Source organism: Notechis scutatus, chromosome 5, assembly GCF_049901735.1.
Source record: "Notechis scutatus isolate UNSWTSFEM ecotype Mainland chromosome 5, rNotScu1.2, whole genome shotgun sequence".
Classification (NCBI taxonomy): domain Eukaryota; kingdom Metazoa; phylum Chordata; class Lepidosauria; order Squamata; family Elapidae; genus Notechis; species Notechis scutatus.
The window spans coordinates 102,961,503-102,983,568 of NC_142013.1; the positions used below are offsets into that span (position 1 = coordinate 102,961,503).

Below are 22,066 nucleotides of genomic sequence, written 5' to 3' on the forward strand. Positions count from 1 at the left end.
GGCTCGTCCGAAACGCCTGGAGGCGGGGCTGGTGGGAGGGGCCAAACGCCACGCCACGCCCTTCCCGATCGGCTGCGTTGGCAGCGCTGCGCAGCTTCCGCCATGCAGCCCGTAACGCCAGGAGAGGCGGGGGGAGCGCCGTCCCTTGCCCCGCTGGGGACCCTCCCGCAGGACCTGCTGGCGGAGCTGGTGAGCCCCCTTCCTTGCAGACCCCCAGACCCTCGAAGGCAAGGGGTCTTCCTTTCCACCCCCTTCCCTCTTCTGCCGAGGATCTGGGTGGGAGAGGTTTTAGAGCCTCCTCTTGGGGTCCCGGGACCCCCGCCGACCTCCTCTTCTTGGGGTTCTGCAGGAGAGCAGGGGAAGGGTCTCTCCATCTGCCTTCTTTCCGCAGTGCCAGCGAGCCGTGCAGCGGTTGCAATCCGGGAGGGTCGCTTTCGATGCCCCCCAGATGTGCCAGGTGAGCGGGGCGACTCAGGGCAGAGTGAGGAGTGGCAGGGTGGTCGATTAAAATGTAAGCCTATATTATATATCATAATAGAATTCTTTTATTGACCAAGTGTGATTGGACACACAAGGAATTTGTCTTGGTGGAAATGCTCTCTGTATACATAGAAGAAAAGATACATTTGTCAAGAGTCAAGAATCATAAGGTACCACACTTAATGATAGTCATAGGGTACAATAAGAGTAGAATAGAATAGAATAGAATAGAATAGAATAGAATAGAATAGAATTCTTTCTTGGCCAACTATGATTGGACACACAAGGAATTTGTCTTGGTGTAAATGCTCTCGGTGTACATAAAAGAAAAGATACATTCGACAAGAGCCAAGAATCATAAGGTACAACACTTAATGATAGTCATAGGGTAAGTAATCAAATCATACTAGGAAACAGTCAATATAAATAGTAAGGATACAAGCAACAAAGTTACAGTCATACAGTCGCAAGTGAGAGGGGATGGGTGATAAGGAGTGATGAGAAGATTAATAGTAATAGTGCAGACTTTGTAAATACTTGGGCAGTGTTGAGGGAATTATTTGCAGAGTGATGGCATTCAGGAAAAAAACTGTCCTTGTGTCTAGTTGTTCTGGCGTGCAGTGCTCTATAGCAGTGATCCTCAACCTTTGGTCCGCGGCCGGTATCACCAACCGTCCGTGGAACGTGCCCTACACTGGGCGCCGCCATCTTTTTGATGAAAAAGTGCTTCCGGTGAGCTTTTCTGGGAAAGCTCACGGAAGCACTTTTCATCAAACAAGATGGCGGCGCCCAGCAGGTACCGGGACTTGTTCCACGGATAAAAAGGTTGGGGATACCGGTCGCGGACATAAGAAAGGTTGGGGACCCCTGCTCTATAGCGTCGTTTTGAGGAAGGAGTTGAAACAGTTTATGTCCGGGATGTGAGGGTCTGTAAATATTTTCACAGCCCTCCTTTTGACTGGTGCAGGATACAGGTCTAATGTAATTATATAATGTTATATAATATAATGATATAGTGTTATATCATAATCCAAATTGTGAAAAGTAGAGTAAAAAAAGCAAGTTTATAATCAAAATGGTAGCTTGATATACAGCTGTCTTTGCAGAAAGTTCAGAAAACGATTGATATGAAATGTAAGGTTTAAAAAGAAATATAAGTGTAGTGAAATTCTAATTCATAATTTGAACTTAATTTTTTATTTGTAATTTATGAAAGAAATTACTTGATTATTTTAAAACTTTTGGTTGGAAATAAAATGTAGTTGATCCTCAAAATAAAAAATTAAAAACTAAGCCTATATTTATTTCATTGGCACTTCCAACAAATGTCATAAGTATGTTTATTTATTGATTTGTTTTTTCTTTTGTTTGTTGAGCATGTATCAGATAACAGATATAAGTATAAACATGATTATGAATACATGAAATGGATACAAATAAAAGGGGAACATTAGGACAGGATGGTAGGCATGCTGATGCGCTTATGCACGCCCCCTTATAGACCTCTTAGGAATGGGGTGAAGTCAACAGTAGTAGTAATTCTGTATTTATATGATACAAGGTCCATTGAAGGGTTAACATACACAGCTTTGTATGGGGCCCCTATACTCGGGCCCATGGGCAAGGGACCATCAGGCCCCTGCATTAAGACAGTCCTGCGGAGTGGGTGTTGGAGTGGGCTGTCAAAGGGCCAGCCTCACAACTGCTTTTCTCTCCTAGAGATGCCGCGTGGCCGGCGTGGAAATAACCCCAGCTGACCTGTCCCAGGTGCTCCAGACCCTCTCCTGGCTTTTTGGGTAAGTCTCTTCCCTCCCTCCCTCCCTCCTCCAGGTTGGGGGGGTCTCCCTGCCCCTTATTTTGGGCCATTGGACTCTTGGGGGAAGGGGAAGGAGGCAGGCATTCCCCCAGCCCAACGGAGGGTGTGGGGAGGGAAGATTGATGACAAAATTATTTATTTGTTATTTATGTATTGAATTTATATTGCCGCCTATTTGCCCATGGCCACTCGAGGCAGCTTACAGAATGTAAAAACCATATTTAAAATAAAAAAACAATAAAACTAACAAAACAAATCAAGTAAGTTAATAAGGTACAATAGAACAAAATCTGGAAAGAAAGAAAGAGAGAGAGAGAGAGAGAGAGAGAGAGAGAGAGAGAGAGAGAGAGAGAGAGAGAAAGAAAGAAAGAAAGAAAGAAGAAAGAAGAAAGAAAGAAAGAAAGAAAGAAAGAAAGAAAGAAAAAAGAAGAAAGAAAGAAAGAAAGAAAGAAAGAAAGAAAGAAAGAAAGAAATCACCCACACCCACCCCGATGACAGCAGATCTCACTAGCCATTTGTTGGTCTCCATCCCGCTCTGGGTTCCCCAGGCCTGATGGCAGAATCAGGTCTTTTTCAGTGCCTTCCGGAAGAGTGCTAGAGTGAGGCCATTCTCTGAGGGGAATGATAGTCCAGAGAGAGGGAGCCACCATGGAGAAGGCTCTTCTTTTGGGTCCCACCAGGTGTATCTCCCCCAGGGATGGGACCTGCATGCATTCCCTGCCTCCCTGTTCTAATGGGTCAGGTAGATGTGACCGGCAAGAGACGTTCCCTCAGATAACCCAGTCCCAAGCCATGAAGGGATTTAAAGTTGACAAAAATTGCTGAAATAATTCATATCGAAGAGGCCAATTTGATTTGATTTTGATTTTTTTGGGGTGGGGTGGGGGGTGTTACAGCACAGCAGTGAAAAATAAATTCTCCTCGGAAGAATTTTCCGCCGAATTGGGCAGAAGGTTCGCTTTTCTGCCACAACAGTCTGGCCAGGTCATCCAACAGGTGTGGAAGGAGAAAAGAGAATCCCTGGTGGGATTGGAGAATGCAAAACCTGTGGCAGCAGCCGGACAGGTAAGGAAGACAGGAAGTTTTAAAAATGCTGCATATTAGATGGGTCTCCTTTCTTGCTCCCGGGCAAATATCCCTGGGTTTTCTCCCCAACAACTGAATAGAATAGAATTCTTTATTGGCAAAGTGTGATTGGACACACAAGGAATTTGCCTTGGTGCAAATGCTCTCAGTGTACATAAAAGAAAAGATATGTGTTGAGCCTGGATTCCCCAACGGGTGTTAAGGAAAACAAACTAAACAGAACGTGCAGCGAAGTCAGATAGGAAGACAGGTAAATGTGTGAGATAAGTTTTTAGTTAACATGCAGTAAAAATACATACGCTTGTGCTATCAAAAATATAGTTTATTCCATTTAAGAATTATAGCATAGTCAAATAAACGGTCCATTAGTCATATATCAATTTAGTCCAAGTCTTGTCGGATACTCTATTTGCAAAGTCCGTGTTGAATAGCCAATGTCAGTTCACTTACAATAAATCAGTCAATCTTTATCTTCTCTCCGTTGAGAAAATCAACACTCCTTTTCACTCCCCTTCCAGCAAAAGCAGTCATCAATCCATCCAGTAATTAGGGATCAGTAAGCAAGAGAGAGAGCTGCAATTGCCTCGCTTCTTATATAGTGCTTTACAACCACACCCTTAATTACATTCCTGCAGTTAAAGTTACACACACTTTAACTAACAAACCATGATACCATATTTATTATTTTTACCCAAACCAGTTAGGGTAAACAAGTTATCATCAACATTCATCAACAACACAGGTACAAACTTAATAATAGTCATAGGGTACAATAAGCAATCGAATCATACTAGGAAACAGTCAATCTAAATAGTAAGGATACAAGCGACAAAGTTACAGTCACACAGTCACAAGTGGGAGAGGATGGGTGATAAGGAGAGGTGAGAAGATTAATAATAATAGTAGTGCAGACTTTGTAAATACTTGGGCAATGTTGAGAGAATTATTTGCTGAGTGATGGCATTCAGGGAAAAACTGTCCTTGTGTCTAGTTGTTCTGGTGTGCAGTGCTCTATAGCCGTGATGGCGAACCTATGGCACGCATGCCACAGGTGGCACGCAGAGCCATTTGTGCCGGCACACAAGCCACAGGCAAACTTATCTCACTGCACATGTGCGTACCTCACAGCTGATTTTTGGCTGGTTTGAGGCCTTTTTCGCCCTCTCAGAGGTTTGAAAAAAGCCTCTGCAGGCTATGCAGGACGAATAATAGGCCCGTTTCATCACTTCCTATAATATAAGATGTGTTTTTTTGGCACAGGAGCCCAAAAAGATTAGCCACCACTGCTCTATAGCGTCGTTTTGAGGGTAGGAGTTGAAACAGTTTATGTCCAGGATGTGAGGAATCTGTAGATATTTTCACAGCCCTCTTTTTGACTCATGGAGTATACATATATTGTTTCTGCAGTCTAATTATCCTCTGAAGTCTGTGTCTTTGTTGGGTTGCAGAACCAAACCAGTCAGTTATAGAGGTGCAGATGAGAGACTCAATAGAACTGCAGAACTGCCCTGTTTGGACCCAAACTTCCCAGGGATCTCCCATGCTGGAGGGTGGACTATATCAGTGATCCCCAACCTTTCTTATGCCGCGCCCGGTATCCCCAACCTTTTTTATGGCGCGGCCCGGTGCCGGCATTAGCTGGGCGCCGCCATCTTTTTGATGAAAAAGTGCTTCCGGTGAGCTTTCTACCCGAAAAGCTAATCGGAAGCACTTTTTCATCAAAACAAGATGGCGGCGCTCAGCAAACCAGTGGCCCAGTAGGACTTGTTCCACGGACTGGTACCGGTCCGCGGACCGGTGGTTGGGGACCCCTGGACTATATAACCTGTGTCTTCCCAGGCCTGTTCCAACACTACAGGTATCCTTGACTTACAACAGTTGGTTTAGTGACTGTTCAAAGTTACAGCGGCCCTGCAAAAAAAGTGGCTTATGGCTGTTTTGCAGCATTCCCCACAGTCACGTGATCAAAATTCAGACTCTTGGCAACTGACTCATATTTATGATGGTTGCAGTGTCCCAGGGGTCATGTGTGATCCCCTTTTGCGACCTTCTGGCAAGCAAAGTCAATGCGGGAAGCCAGGTTCGCTTAACAACCAGGTTACAACTTATTAACAGTTGGCATGAAAGGTCGTTAAGAGGGGCAAAAATTCACTGAGCAACAGTCTCACTTAGCAACATAAACGTTGGGCTCCACTGTGGTCGTACGTCGAGGGGTGCCCGAAGCTCATATGTTCATCCCTTGCCATTGCAGCTGATAGATTTTCAGTGGAAGCTGGGAATCGCCATGAGTGCCGACAGCTGTAAATCCTTGAAATCGCCTTGCGTTACGGTGGTGTTAAAAGTGGCCGATGGGTTGGGGAACGTCACCTGCAAAACCTTTGAAATGACAATCGCTCAGTTCCAGGTTGGTAAACGGTCCTTCCTGATTTTTGCTCTTTTGGAAAAGTGGACGTGTAGTTTAACATTTTCAGGCAGAAATGGTTTCCGTCGGTCGAAAGTCAACGGAGATTCTCTGTCCTCTAATTCATGGTTGTCCCATAGGTGTTTTTTTTTCCAAGAGGCAACTGGACTTCCTTGTTTTTACTTTGAAGACGTTTCACTTCTCCTCTAAGAAGCTTCTTCAGCTCTGACTGGATGGTGGGGAATGGAAAGATTTATACCCTTTGCAGACAGCTGGTCATTTGCATCCTTTAATTTTTAGAGACTGGTTGAGGCCACTTGGAGGTTTATCTGTGTCATCAGGATCAGCTGAGTAATGCCTGTATCACAAACTGAAGCGCAAATGGTTCCTCTAGCCTGCAATATTTTTCCCCCTTTTTTCTGGAAATCCCGTTCATGCTCCTCCCACACCATTTGAAAAAGTAATCTTTCAGACTTGAAACCTATTATGGTGGGTTTTGCAATGTGGCCCTTTGAGTTTAAGGTGAACACGCTGGTGACGCAGATATAACTCAGCCCTTGCTTGGCTGCCTAAAGTTTTAGTTTAGTTTACTTTATTGTCACTGCACCTCGTACAACGAAATTAAATACCATCTTCAGTGTACATTATGACTATGAAAATAAACACACATCCTTCACATTCTATACATTGAATTGAAACACACACACACCGATATTTCATGGATATTGCACTATACAGTAGAATTACTGCCCTGGGATAGAAGCTGTCTTTCAGCCTGTTTGTCCTTGTTTTTATTATCCTGTACTGTCTGCCAGATGGTAATAGTTAAAAAAAAAAAGGATGCCCAGGATGAGATGGATCTTTGAGAACTTTTTGAGCTTTCTTAAGGCAGCGGGAGCTATAAAGCTCTTCCAAAGAGGGGAGAGGGCAACCCATGATCTTCTAAAGAGGCAGCAGGTATCAAAAGAAATGAGGGGTGTCTTGGCCATGTATGGCACACTGCAACGCATTGCGTCTCTAGCATGGGATTTTGAGCATGAGCAAACCTTCCGTTGTTGGTGTACCCTTGATGCCAATTTATTTCTCTTTTATTTTTCCCCCTTCAGAATTTCCACAGCCAATTCAAGGAGATGGCAAGCGTTCTTGAGACATTTTGAATCAAGTGATCTGACCTTCCTTTTCCCCTTCCTAAAAGATCGTTCTACAGAATGAGTCTTCCAGAAAGAGATGAAGGTTTATTCTCCTTTTGGGGTTTCCAACGTGACGTTCCCCAGCTGCAAACTTTTGCGTTGAGTGAATTTCTCCATACGAGTCTGCCTCCCAAAATGGACTTCCTGGTTCACCCCAGAATTTAGGTGGAACCTATCTTAGCCACTCAGAAGAAGACAACCACCAGGGAAGTGGCTGCATAGGAGAAATAAACCCAATTATGTCCTTAGAACTACCCAAGAGATACCTCCCTTTAAGGCAAGGGTCTTCAAACTTGGCAAGTTTAAGAACTTGTGGACTTCAACTCCCAGAATTCCTCTTCCAGTCATGTTAGCTCAGGAATTCTGGGAGTTGAAGTCCACAAGTCTTAAAGCTGTCAAGTTTGAAGACCCCCTGCTTTAAGGGCTTAGTTCTTCCCATCTCTACAACTAGAACAATATTGGGGAAAGCAGTGGTATTATCGCCATCTAGAACTCTGCATGGATCATCTTGTGGACTGTGGAAGGCAACCTTCAATTCCTTAATAAAAGGATGGAGAATGTGTGAGGCTTCTTTGTGTCTCTCAGCTGCCTTCGTTCTGCCAACTTTGGGTTGGGTGTTTCCCACCAAAGGTAAGGACCCTTCTTCTTAAACCACGGCTCTAGCCTGGTCTGTCAGACTAAGTCAATTGAACACATTTTATTGAATAAACAACATTGGTCGGGTGACATACTACCCTAACCCCAGACATAGAAAGCCAGATTGGTGTAGGTGTATGACTAGAAACTGGGAGAGCGTGAGTTCTAGTCCTGCCTTTGGCACAAAACAAGCAAGCTGCTCTGTCAGAGGAAAGGAGGAAGAAAAGGGAGGGAGGGAGGGAGGAAGGAAGGAAGGTGGGAGAAAAGGAAGGAAGGGAGGGAGGTGGGAGGAAAGGAAGGGAGATGGGAGAAAGGAAGGGAGAAAGAAGGAAAGGAGGTGGGAGGAGGGAGGGAAGGAAGGACAAACAACTCATGTAAACCTTGCCAAGAAATGGCCCAGGCAGTTGTCAGGAGACACCCCCGATTCAATGGGACAAAAGTATGAGGGGGAAAGGCCTGGGTCGTTGTATAGCCACCAGTATAATTTTTAAAATAACAGTTAACTAAAAAAGAAATCCTTTGGCTCACCTCATCTATGCTGCCAAGAAAAGGGTTCTTGCTGTCACCATTAAGTTATTTCCACCAAAGGGAGGGGTGGTGGTGGAGAAATCTTCAAGGTGCAAGAGAGCATCTGTGTGTTTTTAGAAAAGCAGAAGCTCTATTCTTGTCACAAGTTTTTTTTTCCCCCCATGAACCATAAATAAACGCCTGCGGAAAGCCAAGATTTGGGTCAGCAGAAACAGCAGGGTATGCCTGGTGTGTGTGTGTGTGTGGAGGTGGAGGTGGAGGTGGAGGCAGTGGTTCTCAGTTGGCAATAAGCAAGCAGACCCTTCTAAGGTGTGTCTCTCACCCACCACCCAGCCCAGTCCTGGGCCAACAGATGCTTTGTCATCGGTGGTGGGATTCATTTTTTTTTTTACTACCGGTTCTGTGGGTGTGGCGTGGCTCAGTGGGCATGGCATGGTGGGTGTGGCAGGGGGAGGATACTGTAAAACCCCCCAAAATTAGGTGCCTCTGTGGCGCAGTGGTTAGAGTGCAGTATTGCAAGCAACTTCTGTTTGGCAGTTCAAATCCCACCAGGCTCAAGGTTGACTCAGCTTTCCATCCTTCTGAGGTGGGTAAAATGAGGACCCAGATTGTTGGGGGCAATAGGCTGACTCTGTAAACCGCTTAGAGAGGGCTGTAAAAGCAGTGTGAAGCGGTATATAAGTCTACGTCCTATTGCTATTCCCTCCCCACTCCTGGGGGAAGGTTATTGCAAAATCCCCATTCTCACCCCACTAACCTGCTTTCCAGCTCCAATCTCCTGCGCAGGGCAACCAAAGAAGACCCAGCTGATCAGCTGGGACTCAGGAGGCAGAGAACAGATGTGGGTGGGGTCAGTCAGAGGTGGTATCTGCCAGTTCTCCAAACTACTCAAAATTTCCACTACCGGTTCTCCAGAACTGGTCAGAACCTGCTGAATACCACCTCTGTTTGTCATGCTTCTCACTATCTAAATGCACAAGTGTCTGGGCTGGCAGCTTCTCCTTGGTGCCCTTGAGGATGACTCCTGCAGGCAGCCAAAGACCGTTGGATGAAAGCTGAAAAGGACGGAGGGTTGAAATTAAGGAAGAGGTTTGTGAAACGGAGCAGGCAGGATCCAGATTCTCAGAGGGGGAGATGGGAGAAAAGCAGATGCTCCGAAGACTTTGGATTCCAGTTGTCGAGTCTCTTGAACTTCTAATAAATTGAAGGCGTTGTTGCCCTGGCTTTCAAACCAACACCAGCTGCAACTTCTAATTCAGGTTTAAAGGTTGTTTCCCCTCCCCTCCACTTTCATCTTTTCTAGAGGGGGAGTAGAAGGGGGAATCCAGAGTTTCCCTCTTTGGAGTAGTTTCTCTTGAAAACTGATAGGAGTAGGTTGACGCATTGTATTTTATCACCTACTTACTTGGCCCAGCCCACCATTCTTCCTGGTTTTCAGTTGTTTTGCACTGCTCTGCCTTGACGCTAAGTCAATATAAGTAGCTTTGGATATTATAACACAAAAACAGGTCCTTGCATGATTAGCCTGACTGAAAAGTTACTCCATCTGTTTCCTTCCTTCCCTCCCCTTCCATTCTACTGCCCCTCCTCCTTTCCCTCCCTCCCTTCTACTGCCTCTCCCTTTCCTTCCTTTCCCTCCATTCTACTCCCCCTCCCTCCCTCCCTCCTACTCCCTTTCATTTCTTCCTTTTCCCCTCCCTCCTATTGCCTCTTTCATTCCTTCCTTCCATTTTACTGCCTCTCCTTCCTTCCTTCTTCCATCCCTCTTACTGCCCATCTCCCCTTCCTCCCTCCCTTCTACTGCCCCCTCATTCCTCCCTTCCCTTCTACTGCCCCCCTCATTCCTCCCCTCCCTTCTACTGCCCCCTCTCCTCCCTTCCTCACTCCTACTGCCCCTTTCCCCTCCCTCCCTCCCTTCCTTCTAATGCCTCTCTCATTCCATCCTTCCCTTCTACTGCCCCTCTCTCTCTCTCCTTTCTTCCTTCCATTCTACTTCCCCCTCTCCTTCCATCTTCCCTCCCTCCCTCCCTCCCTCCTACTGTTCCTCTCCCCTTCCTTCCTTTTCTTCTTTCCTTCCTTAAGCTGTGACCCCTGGCCTGAGGACAAAGGCCTAGTTCTCCCACCACCCATTCTCTGGCATACTGAGGCCTTGTGACAGAGCATTCCTTATCCAAGGACAACAACAGCCTCAGGGATACAGCACCACCCTTAAGAGCACTGGCTCTTAGTAGCCTCTGAACCCCACCCCAAAAAGAGAGGCCAAACTTTTACACTTAAAATTGGAAATTAAAGAATTGGCAGGGTTGTGGGTGTTGTTTTTTTTAAGTCATTGTGTTTCATGGCTATCCATGAAGCTGTTATGAAGCCATTTGTAACTCAATTTGTTAGGACAGAATTTAACAGTCCACACAAAACGCTCAGTATAAACCTATTTAACTCTAACGCTATCCAAGAAGAGGCAATAAAAGCACATTTCACTTGGGGAAGCCCCAGGTTCAGCTTGGCCCTATATAGCTCAGTAGCATATTATACAGCCGCTTGTTAAGATCGGTGGACTTCAACTCCCAGAATCCCTCGGGAGGCTGGCAGAGGGAATGTCGGGAGTTGAAGTCCAACAGACCCTAACAAAGCTGCTGAAGTTGCGAAACCACAACTGCAAAGAATTGGAAGAAGACTTCGTTCCAAGCGGCTGACAATAACGAGAGAGGCAAAGGAGGTTTGCTGCCCCAACGGGGCTGGGAAGAGATGCATATTTGATTCCCCCCCCCCCCAAAAAAAAAGAAAAAGAAAAAAAGGCATTTTATCTTTAACCCAAAAGCTCCCGTTGTGTGCAGGTGTCTGGCGCGGAGACCTAGCCCAAGGTGTGCAACGCCCTTGGCTCCCGACGGCTCTGCACGAGAGTCAGGTGTTTGGCCTCGGTTGCACCTCAGCCCAGCAAGGCGCAGCTCCCGAGAGTTGCACAGCTGCCGTTTCCCAGGCAAACGCGCAAGCTGTGTGGGGCTGCCCAGCAAGCCCGGGCATGTATCCTTCGCTCTTCTAGATGCAACCCCGGGCGAGTCTCGAGTTGCGTTCCAGCTCGGAGCAGCTGGCCCCGCGGAGGGGGGGCTGTCCAAGGCATTTTCAAAGCGTTGTCTTGCTCAAATCCTGGGATTCCCCAAACTTGACAAGTTTTAAGACTTGTGGACTTCAACTCCCAGAATTCCTGAGCTAGCATGACTTGGGAGGAGGAATTCTGGGAGTTGAAGTCCACAAGTCTTAAAAGTTGCCAAGTGTGGAGACCTCTGCCCTAATCGATATATTTCCATTTGTAATTAGCGGAGTCCCGAATTCTCAGGATATAAAAGTAGCAGGACATAAAAAGCTTGCCTTCAGAAGTTGTGGGAGCTTCATCGCTGGAAGCTTCCCAGAAGAGTCTGCACTGCCATCTGTCAGAAATGGTGGAAGGTCTCCAGCTTGGCCTGGGGGGTTGGACTAGATGACCTACAAGGTCCCTTCCAACTATAATTCTATTCTATTGTATTATTATTTTGATTTTATTTTATTATTCTATTCTATTCTACTCTATTCCTATTCTATTCTATTTTATTCTATTCCTATTCTATTATTATTCCTATTCTTATTTTATTCTATCCTTATTTTATTCTATTATTCTATTCTATGATTATTCTATTCTATTATTATTCTATTCTATTCCTATGAGTAGGATCAATCGATCGATCCATACGGAACAGCTCTCCTTCAGAAATTGTGGCACTGCCTCATCACTGGAAATTTTCAAAAAGAGAGTGGACTTCCAGCTGTCAGAAATGGTGGAAGGTCTCCTCCTTGGGCTGGAAGTCGGAGGGCAGGGGGGCAAGGGGTTGGACTAGATGACCTACAAGGTCCCTGCCAACTCCGTTATTCTAGTAGTTGCAGGATACCCGCACTCTACATTTAACACTGAAAGAAGGAGAGGGGCTGGGTTCTCATGGGGGACCCCAGGGATGGGGTTGCCTCGAAAGCTTTCACTGGGGGGGAGGGCTCCTGCTCCAGCCCCCCCCATCTTGGCTGCCCTGCCTCCTTAGCTCATTGGGGGGAGTAGGGGGTGGCAAGTCGGACTCAGCTCTGTCCGCCCCCTTTTTCCCAGAACAAGGCTGGCAGACTTAAGAATAAGAAAGCACCTGAAGAGTTAACTAAAAACAAAATTGATTTTGTCCCGGAATTATTCCTCTTAGGAATAATAAAAAAAAACCTATAACAGAAAGATTAAATATATTACATATATTAACAGCAGCAAGAATTTCATATGCTCAGTACTGGAAGGAAAACTCTATACCACCTGAAAGTTTAATAATAATAAAAAATTAGTGTGTGGCAATGGATAAATTCAATTTCCTTGTGTGTCCATTCACACTTGGCCAATAAAGTATTCTGTTCTATTCTGTTCTGTTCTAATCTAACTATGGAATTAAAAGGGAAAACAGACACAGAATACAACACAGTATGGGAAACATGGTTTATTTGGATAGATAATAGATATAAAAATAGAAAATGTAAATAATGTATATAATAAATAGGAAGGTATGAAAGTACTCTGCATTGTAAGTTTTGATAGGACACATAAACGTATATTTAATGTCACAGCGCTGTTTAATAACTATTGGTATTATGTATAAATGGAAAAAAACATTCAATAAAGCATTATTTTAAAAAAGTATAAGCAAGCACCCCCTTCCTCCACCACCACCACCCCACCTCCCAAATCTCGGGATTTCCTGGCGGCTGAGCCCCCTGCAAGGACGAGCCTGCAGGGGCTGGGGAGCCTCCCCTCCCGCGCCCAGCAACGAGGTCTCTCCTCCTAATTGGCCCGCCAGCTTCACCCGGGGAGGGGAACCCGGGAAGCGCCGTCAGAAGTCGAACACGAGCAGCACCCGTCGCCGCCGCAGCCGCGGCAGCAGCAGCAGCAGCGCAAAAGGGGGCAGGGAGAGGGAGGCGCAGGCACCGCGGCCCCCTTGCCAAACAGCGCCAGCAGCAGCAGCAGCAACAGCAGCTCTTTTGGCTGCCTTCCCCGGCTGGGCAGGGCCAGGAAACCCGGCCACCCTCGGGCGGGCCGGGAGCAGCAGTCCCAGCCTTGCGGAGGGCGCTCGGACAACGCTGGCGGGTGGGGGTGGGCGAGCTCCGGAGCCCCTTGGAGCGGAGCCGCACCGCCCGAAGGCGAAGGCGCAGCGCGGCGCGTCCGCGGACCTTGCCTGCCTCCCGGTCCGGGTTCAAGCGGCCGTGGTGGACGCGTGGCTGGGCGAAGCAAGGGGGGTGGCGGAGGCCGAACTCCGGCGAAGCGGCGCCCCGCGGGAGTCGGAGCCCCGATGGAGACGGCGGCAGCGGCGGCGCCTTTCCCGCATCCTCTGGCTCCCGAACCCGATCCCGGTTTGGGTCCGGTCCGGCCGGGCGGCGAGAAACGTTTCCGACTCTGGTACGTGGGTTGCACCAGCCTGGACCGGCGAGCCACGCTGCCCATGTTGCCCTGGCTGATGGCCGAAGTCCGTCGGCGCAGCCAGAAGCCAGAACCGGGCGCGGCGGTGGCGGCGGCTCGGGAGGTGCTGCTGCTCCTGGGCGCGCCCACCCTCCGCTGCGTGCCCTCCTCGCCCGGCGGCGCCCCCGGCTCGGCCGTCTTCATCTTCGAGCACAAAGCGCAGCACATCTCGCGCTTCGTCCACAACAGCCAGGACCTCACCTACTTCGCCTACCTGATCAAGGCGCAGCCCGACGACCCCGACTCGCCCGTCGCCTGCCACGTCTTCCGAGCCACCGACCCCAACCAGGTGGGAGCAGGGGAGAGGAAGGGGAGCGGGGCGCCTTGAGGTCCTCGAGCACCACCCCTCCGCTTTCCAGATGGGATTGTGGCCTTCTGAGCTTTTAGCTTCCCAATTAGTTTCTTTCTTTTTTATTCTTTCTTTCTTTCTTTTTCCTGGCCAGCATCCCCAGGGGGCAAGGTTGGAGCTAGAGACAAACCAGATGCCCTGGCTGCTGTGGACCAGACCCCACCCCACCCCCCACAATTATAGGTGGGGTGAGGAGACTTGAGGGCGGCGAGATGGGTGTGGGCCTAGATAGCAGGATGACCTGGCTATGGGAGTCTTGGCCAATGGTGGCAGATTCCCCCCAATGACAAGTGTGTGTGTGTGTGAGAGAGAAGGAGTGGGGGAGAGGGGGATAGAGAGAGGGGGGGAGAGGAGAGAGAGAGGGAAGGGAGGGAGAGAGTGGAGAGGAGAGGGGAGGGAGAGAGTGTGAGTGTGTGAGGGAGAGGGGGTGGGAGGAAGGAAGACAGACCCAAATAGCCCTTGGATGGAGAGAGCAGGAGATCCAAGGTCTCTAAGGCTAGCTAGATGGGAACATGGCAAAACCTTGCTGGAAGAAGGCAGAGGAAACTTACCTTGAACTGTTGCCCAGAAAGTTGGATGCATGCACATCCCTGTGATTCCTGGAATCAAGCACGCTTGAGGGAGATGGCTTGAGCAAGGCAGGAACCTCCCTGCGGCCTCTTCACCTGCTGGATGAGCAGGAAGGCAGAGGGAAGGCAGGTTCAGTTGAACCTGAACGGTGGCTTCACACTTGGGTATCATTTTTTGTGCTTAGTCTCACCCGGACTGCAACTCCCCTTCCTCAAACCGAAGTAGGACTGGGTTATATCATTACTCTTGCTTGCCTGTAGCTCTGAGCTCAAGAACCACGGAGGCCTCTCCTGATAGGCCTCTCCTTTTTTTTGGCCGAGTATACCAACTGGCTGGCAGGTGAGATGTTCCTTCCCTTGACAGCTTGAAGACTTGTGGACTTCAATTCCCAGAATTCCTCCTCCAGTCATGCCTGCTCAGGAATTCTGGGAGTTCAAGTCCACAAGTTTTAAACTTGCCATGTTTGAAGACCCTTGCATTAGAATATTCTCTAAACCGGAGAATCTTTGGAATGCGCTGTACAGGGTTCCTTAGACCAGAAAGGAGCTGCATCTTGGAACAGACTGAAAAAGATGTCTCGGTTGTGTTTTGCATATATTCAAGTAAAAGAAACACAGAATAACAGAGTTGGGAGGGACCTTGGAGGTCTTCTAGTCCAAGAAGCCCTCTACCATTCCAGACAAATACTTGTCCAATCTCTTCTTAAAAACTTCCAGGGTTGGAGCACTCACAAACTTCTGGAGACAACTCTGTTCTACTGATTAATTGTGCTCCCTGTCAGGAAGGTTGCTTCTCTCCTTGATTAGTTTCCATCTCCAACCTTGGCAACTTTAAGACACGTGGACTTCAACTCCCAGAGTTCTACTTTGCTGGCTGAGGAACTCTGGGAGTTGAAGTCCACAAGTCTTAAAGTTGCCAAGGCTGGAGACCTCTGCTTTGCAGAATAGCTTCACCTTCTCTTCTTTGTGGCAGCCCCTTAGATCAGACGTCCCCAACCCCCCCGATCCATGGATTGACACTGGGCAGTGGCATACCAACAACCGGGCTGCACAAGCAAGTGAAGCCCCATCCAAATGCAAAATGCATGCAAGCCACGCCCCCTCTGGAAATCATGGAACCAGTCCCTGGTACCCAAAAGGTTGGGGGCCGTTGCTTTAGATATTGAAACAGTGCTATCATGTCACTCCTTTAGTCCTTTTTTTTCCCATTAGGCTAAAGCAGGGGTCTCCAACCTTGGCAACTTTGAGACTTGTTGCCTTCAACTCCCAGAATTCCTCAGCCAATTGCTGGCTGAGGAATTCTGGGAGTTGAAGTCCACAAGTCTTAAAGTTGCCAAGGTTGGAGACCCCTGGGCTAAAGGTCTAAAAGTAAAGGTTCCCCTCGCACATATGTATTAGTCGTTTCCGGCTCTAGGGGGCAGTACTCATCTCTGTTACAAAGCCGAAGAGCCAGTGCTGTCCGAAGATGTCTCCATGGTCATGAGTCCGGCATGACTAAACGCCACAGGCACACGGAACGCTGTTCCCTTCCCACCAAAGGTGGTCCCTATTTTTCTACTTGCATTTTTACATGCATTCAAACTGTTAGGTTGGCAGAAGTTGGGACAAGTAACGGAAGCTCACTCTGTTACGCGGCGCTAGGGATTCGAACCGCTGAACTGCTGACCTTTCTGATTGACAAGCTCAGCGTCTTAGCCACTTCCTGCAACCGTTCTTCATATGGTTTATCTTCCAGTCCCCTAATGGTCTTCGTTGCTCTTCTCTGCACTCTTTCTAGAGTCTCGACAACTTTTTAATATCGCGGTGACCAAAGCCGGATGCAGTATTCCAACACAGGTTCCACGGGTCCATCCATTAGTGTTCCTGTTCCATTGAGAGCAAAATGGTGGCCTTTCCCTCTCTGGGATATCTTTCAGGATCTGTTTGCTGGCCAGGATATGTGCAGAAAGGAAGGCAGATGGGTTTGGGGAGTGGCTTTTCTTTAATGACTTGAGGAAAACAGCTGAGTTTCAGCCCTTTGACATGGAGGCATTGCAGGAGAAGCAAGCTGAGATCCTTATTCTCTTCCTGGAATAAAATCAGACATGTGAACTGGGTGAGCGTAGAAAGGAAGGAACTCTCTTGCCTGCCCTCTCTCATCATTTTACAGATTAACAGAGTTGGAAGAGACCTCGTTGGTCATCTAGTCCAATCCCCCACCCAAGCAGGAGACCCTACACCATTTCTGATAAATGGCAGTCCAATCTCTTCTTGAAAGCCTCCAGTGATGAAGCTCCCACAACTTCCGAAAGCAACTTCGGTTCCATTAGTTGATTGCTCTCCCTGTCAGAAACTTTCTCCTTATTTCTAGGTTGATCAGTTTCCATCCATTATTCCTTGTCTGGCCTTCAGGTGCTTTAGAAAATAGCTTGATCCCTTCCTCTCTGTGGCAGCCCCTCAAATATTGGAAGACTGCTATCCTGTCTCCCCTGGTCCTTCTCTTCACTAGACTAGCCAGGCCCAGTTCCTGCAACCATTCATCGTATGTTTTAATCTCCCGTTCCCTAGTCATCCTGGTTTATTTGTCAATTGCTTACAAGATAATAGGTATAAGTAAAAACAGTTATGAATACATGGATACATATAAGAAAAATTAAAAAAATAAAAGAAACAATAGGACAGGGACAGTAGGCACGTTGGTGTGCTTATGCATGCCCCCTACAGACCTCTTAGGAAAGGGGTGAGGTCAATAGTAGACAGTCTAAGGTTAAAGTTTTTGGGGTTTGGGGAAGAAACTGCAGAGTCAGGTAGAGTATTCCAGACATTGACCACTCTGTTGCTGAAGTCGTATTTCCTGCAATCAAGTTTGGTGCAATTAACCTTGAGTTTGTATCTATGGTTTGCTCTTGTGTTGTTATGGCTGAAGCTGAAGTATTCATTGACAGGTAGGACATTGCAATGTATGATTTTATATACTATACTTAGATCGGACCGAAGATGGCGTAGTTCTAGGTTTTCTAGAATTTCGAGTCTGGTGGCATAAGGTATTCTGCAACGAGTAGAGGAGTGGAGAACTCTTCTTGTGAAATATTTCTGGACTTTCTCAACTGTGTTAATATCAGATACATAATGTGAGTTCCAGATTGATGAGCTGTATTTGAGTATGGTCTTGCAAATGTTTTGTATGTTCTAGTTATTAGTGTAATATTACCAGAGAAAAAGCTACGTAAGATTAGGTTAACAACTCTTAATGCCTTTTTGGCTATGTAGTTACAGTGGGCTCTAGCACTTAGATCATTAGAGGTGAGTACTCCAAGATCCTTGACAGAGTTTGGATCATCAACAAGGTCTTGACTATTCAGCCTGTATTTTATTTTCTGATTTATTTTGCCAATATGTAGAACAGAGCATTTATTTGTTGAGATTTGAAGTTGCCATTTGTTTGACCATTCTGATACATAGTCGTCTTTTTGAAGGGTAGCAGTATTGTCTGTGGTGTTGAATAGCTTTACATCTTGATATGATCACAGAGGTCATTTATGTAGAGTATGAAGAGAGTTGGTCCTAGAACACTGCCTTGGGGGACACCACTGTTGACAGTACAGAATTTGATAGGACACTCCCAATTTTGACCATTTGTTGTCTGTTTGACAGGAATGCTTCTATCCAGTTATGCAGGTGTCCAGATATACCGTAAGATTTTAGTTTTAGGAGTAGTTTGTCGTGTACCATTGAATCAAAGGCTTTACAGAAGTCTATGTAGATTGCATCTATTGCTTTGCCCTGATCGAGTTGTGTAGTCCATATGTTTTTGCAGTGTAAGAGTTGCAGATTACAGGATAGTTTTTTCCTGAAACCAAATTGTTTATTAGAGAGTAGGTTGTTTGTTTCTAAGTGGAGAATGATGGATTGGTTAATAATTGATTCCATGACTTTACAGGTGACGCAGCATAAGGAGATTGGTCTGTAATTTTCAACTAGGCTGGGGTCTCCCTTTTTGAAGATGGGGATGACCGTGGCTTGTGACCATAGTTTTGGCAAGGAGCTGGTCCTGAAAGATTTTTCAAAGGTTATGCTTAGAGGTTCGGCTATGGCAATGGGTAGCTTTTTTAAGAAGTAGGCACATATTCCGTTGCTCTTTACTTTTTCTAGAGTCTCAACATCTTTTTTATAGTGTGGTGACCAAAACTGGATGCAGTACTCTAGGTGTGGTCTTACTAAGGCTTTACAGAGTGGTTGCAGGGACCCCACTGTTAAATGCTGCAAGAGAGAGAGAGAGAGAGAGAGAGAGAGAGAGATGGAAAAATATTCTGGGAAGAATTCAAATTGCCCTCAAATGCTTCTGTAACCCAAAATATCACTTCCTTTTTTTAAAAAAAAAAAACTTCCTCAATTAAGTCCTTTAATAGCACACCAGGCAAAAATGGCCTCCCCTGGCTCTGGAGGCTCTCTGGAAGCTGGAAAGAGGCCTTTTTCTGACCTTCCTGAACCTCTGCACATGCCCTGCACCTACCTGCATCCAAAACGGGCCACATGAGGACTCCTAGGAGGGGAGGAGTGCGGTGGGCGGGGCCAGCCAGGAGTGGGATTTGGGGGTCCTGCACAGAATCTTAGCTAGAGGCTCTCCTGAACCCCTGCGAACCCCCAGCAGCCCAGCCCTGTGTCCATCCTGTCTCCTGTTCTGACCCAAACCTTCTTCCAAGGAAACAGACACCAAACAGAGATAAAAGCAAAACCTTTTAACCCTTTAAACCTTCTCTGTGAATTCCGTTCATTCACGGTTAAAAGGCTATTAAAAGTAATTGTCCCTGATAAGAAGGAGCCTTGCCAAGGTTGTGCAAGGCTGCCAAGAACATTAGATGAAGTTGCCAAGAAATATTCCAAACAAAAAGTCTCCAAACACAAACCAGGACAGTCCGAACTTCCACAAGGCTTGAAGTGCAAGAACTTTTTTGCTTCCTGCAAAGAATACGGTCTCTCAGGCTGGCTTTTATGTCTTAAGGGAGGGGCCATTACCTTGCAGCCTTACTCCCGAGTCGCCCGTGCTGCTGCAGCTGGTCTTTCCTTCGAGGAGCCCTGCACGCCCACGCCCTTGGCCCAGGCTCCTCGGCAATGGTGGCATTCAAAATTTTTTATTACCAGTTCTGTAGACATGGCTTGGTGGGCATGGCAGGGGAAGGATACTGTAAAATCCCCATTCCCTCCCCACTAGCCTGCTTTCCAGCTCCGTTCTCCTGTGCAGGGCAACAAAAGAAGACTCAGCCAATCAGCTGGGACTCGGGAGCAGAGAATAGATAGGAGTGGGGGCCAGTCAGAGGTGGTATTTGCCGGTTCTCCAAACTACTCAAAATTTCTGCTACCGGTTCTCCAGAACTGGTCAGAACCTGCTGAATACCACCTCTGCCTACAACTCAAGGCAGCAAGCATATCCCATGCACCTTCCTCCTGTTGTACCCACAACAACCCTGTGAAGTGAGAGAGTGACTGACCACCAGCTGAGTCTCATGTCTAAAGCGGGACTAGAACTCACATCTCCTGGTTTCTAGCTTAGTGCTTTCACCACTAGACCAATCCGGCTCTTGACTGGGTTTCCTTTCTGTCATCCAGCTGTGGGCTGGAGTTTTCTTCCAGAGGCAAATCTGGAACGCAGCTTGTGTGGGTTACAGATGCGATGGTCCTGGCTCCATCCCTACATCACACGCAGGCCCCCTCATCTGAGTCCTCGCTCTCCGAGACCTCAGCCATCCACACCTGCTGCCAGTGATCCACAACATCTCCCTCCTTCCCGGCTTGTCCGAGGAGGAGAACTACAATGATGATCCGGCCCTCAAAGAAATCCAGTTTGACACCCCTGGTATAGGTTTTGGACTAGAACAGGGGTCCACAACTGCCGGCCTGTAGACTGGCACCAGTCTACAGTATGTCAGAAACTGGTCTGCACAAACAAGCAAAGGATACAGGCAGCGCTCAAAATCACGCCCCTTCCCGTTCACGGAAAAACCCCTCTTCAAGGAACTGGTCCCTGGTGCTCAAAAGGTTGAAGGCCAGTGGACTCTTAAATTAGATTAGATAATCAGATTTGGAAGGGACCTTGTAGGTCATCTAGTCTAACACCCCCCAAAGCAGGTGACGCTACACCATTTCTGACAAATGGAAGTCCGATCTCTTCTTGAAAATCCCAAGTGATGGCGCTCCCACAACTTCCGAGGGCAACTTCTGTTCCATTGGTTGATTGTTCTCACTGTCAGAAAGTTTCTCCTTTTTTCCAAATTAAATCTCTTCTTGTTCAGTTTTTATCCATTATTCCTTGTCTGGCCTACAGGAGCTTTAGAAAATAGCTTGACCCCTTCCTCCTCTCTGTGGCAGCCCCTCAAATATTGGAAGATTGCTATCATGCTCCCCCTGGTCCTTCTCTTCACTAGACTAGCCAGGCCCAGAGTTCCTGTAACCATTCTTCTTATGCCTTAGTCTCCAGTCCCCTAATCATCCTGGTTGCTCTTCTCTGCACTTTTTCTAGAGTCTCAACATCTTTTTTATAGTGTGGTGACCAAAACTGCATGCAGTACTCTAGGTGTGGCCTTACTAAGGCTTTGTAGAGTGGTATTAGTACCTCACTGGATATTGACTGTATCCCTCTGTTAATGCAACTTAGAATTGCATTGACTGTCTTATTCTACAGAATAACATGTACGTGTACATTGTCTTAAGGTGCCCTTTCATGGAAGATCCCTCAAGACTTCCCTTGACGAATGTATACTGAGCTAAAAGAACAGGAACAAATCAAAAACCCTCAGCTTCTTCAAAAATCGTATTGGTGATACTGGCTTTTATTTTTAGCAGTGCGAGCACACCACCAAAGTCAATTTCCCTCCCATAACACACACAAAAAATGGAAATAACAACAAAAGCAAACAAAGAGACGTGGAGAGGTGCACACAGGAACGACTCTCAGTATTCTGTTATTTCCAAGCAGAAATGTTTATAGATAAACAAAAACTTGGAATCCAGCCTCTACCTCATGCTCACTGGGGGAATCCAAGGAAAGCAACCAGGACTGATGGCTCTGTATCCTTTTGCTTTATGGCACCCAGGAAGGGGGTTCCCTGCCTCTCTTGGCTACATGCCACCCTCTCGCCCAGCATTTCCTGCAATTCTAATCCAGGTTTTCCATGTTCTCGAGATAGAAAAGATCACATCCGGTTGAGGATAAACCTTCCCTTGCTTACAAGTTTCATCCCAAGCTTTTGACATCCCTTTATTTTGCAGCTGGAGTGACGTCCCACATTTTTAAATGTCTTTGTTTCAAAACAAACGAAGGATTTTAGTTTTCCAGTGTTTTGCAATAACAGATTTGGCAGCTCTGGGCCAGCGAACTCAAATCATTTATTTCTGCCGCTTAAGAACCATCTCAAAAGAAACCGTCAAGCACGCGTTCGCTTAGATGTCCTGCCTTCGGCATTCAAAACTGGAACTTCTTTGAAATTTCTCTGGTAGTTTGAACACACTGCCTCGGCCTTGCGGTG

General features: G+C 47.0%; 2 protein-coding genes across 4 annotated transcripts in view; both read left to right on the plus strand.

The window, feature by feature from the left end:
- The first annotated feature begins 31 nt into the window (after nt 1-31).
- On the plus strand, nt 32-7,533 carry COMMD6 (COMM domain containing 6). Its single transcript, XM_026691832.2, has 6 exons — nt 32-189; nt 392-457; nt 2,200-2,276; nt 3,193-3,361; nt 5,634-5,786; nt 6,890-7,533. Exons 1-6 carry the CDS (start codon nt 103-105, stop codon nt 6,938-6,940), a joined length of 603 nt encoding a protein of 200 aa, XP_026547617.1. The 5' UTR covers nt 32-102; the 3' UTR covers nt 6,941-7,533.
- Nucleotides 7,534-13,007: 5,474 nt separating this feature from the next.
- Nucleotides 13,008-22,066, plus strand: part of TBC1D4 (TBC1 domain family member 4) — a 102,086-nt gene continuing 93,027 nt past the window's right edge. For 2 of the 3 annotated variants that reach the window (XM_087967418.1, XM_087967419.1), the window contains exon 1: nt 13,008-13,935. In XM_087967418.1, the coding sequence (XP_087823544.1) occupies nt 13,480-13,935 (456 nt within the window). In that variant the 5' untranslated portion in view covers nt 13,008-13,479. The remainder of the gene's footprint in view (nt 13,936-22,066) is intronic. The other variant, XM_087967420.1, reaches the window with a different exon arrangement.

Excerpts from the sequence above, each read along its gene's own strand:
- COMMD6 (XM_026691832.2), top strand. The coding sequence starts at position 103 with ATGCAGCCCGTAACGCCAGGAGAGGCGGGGGGAGCGCCGTCCCTTGCC. Across the intron at positions 3,362-5,633 it reads CTGTGGCAGCAGCCGGACAG|CTGATAGATTTTCAGTGGAA; the intron begins GTAAGGAAGACA and ends TTGCCATTGCAG. Across the intron at positions 5,787-6,889 it reads TGACAATCGCTCAGTTCCAG|AATTTCCACAGCCAATTCAA; the intron begins GTTGGTAAACGG and ends TTCCCCCTTCAG.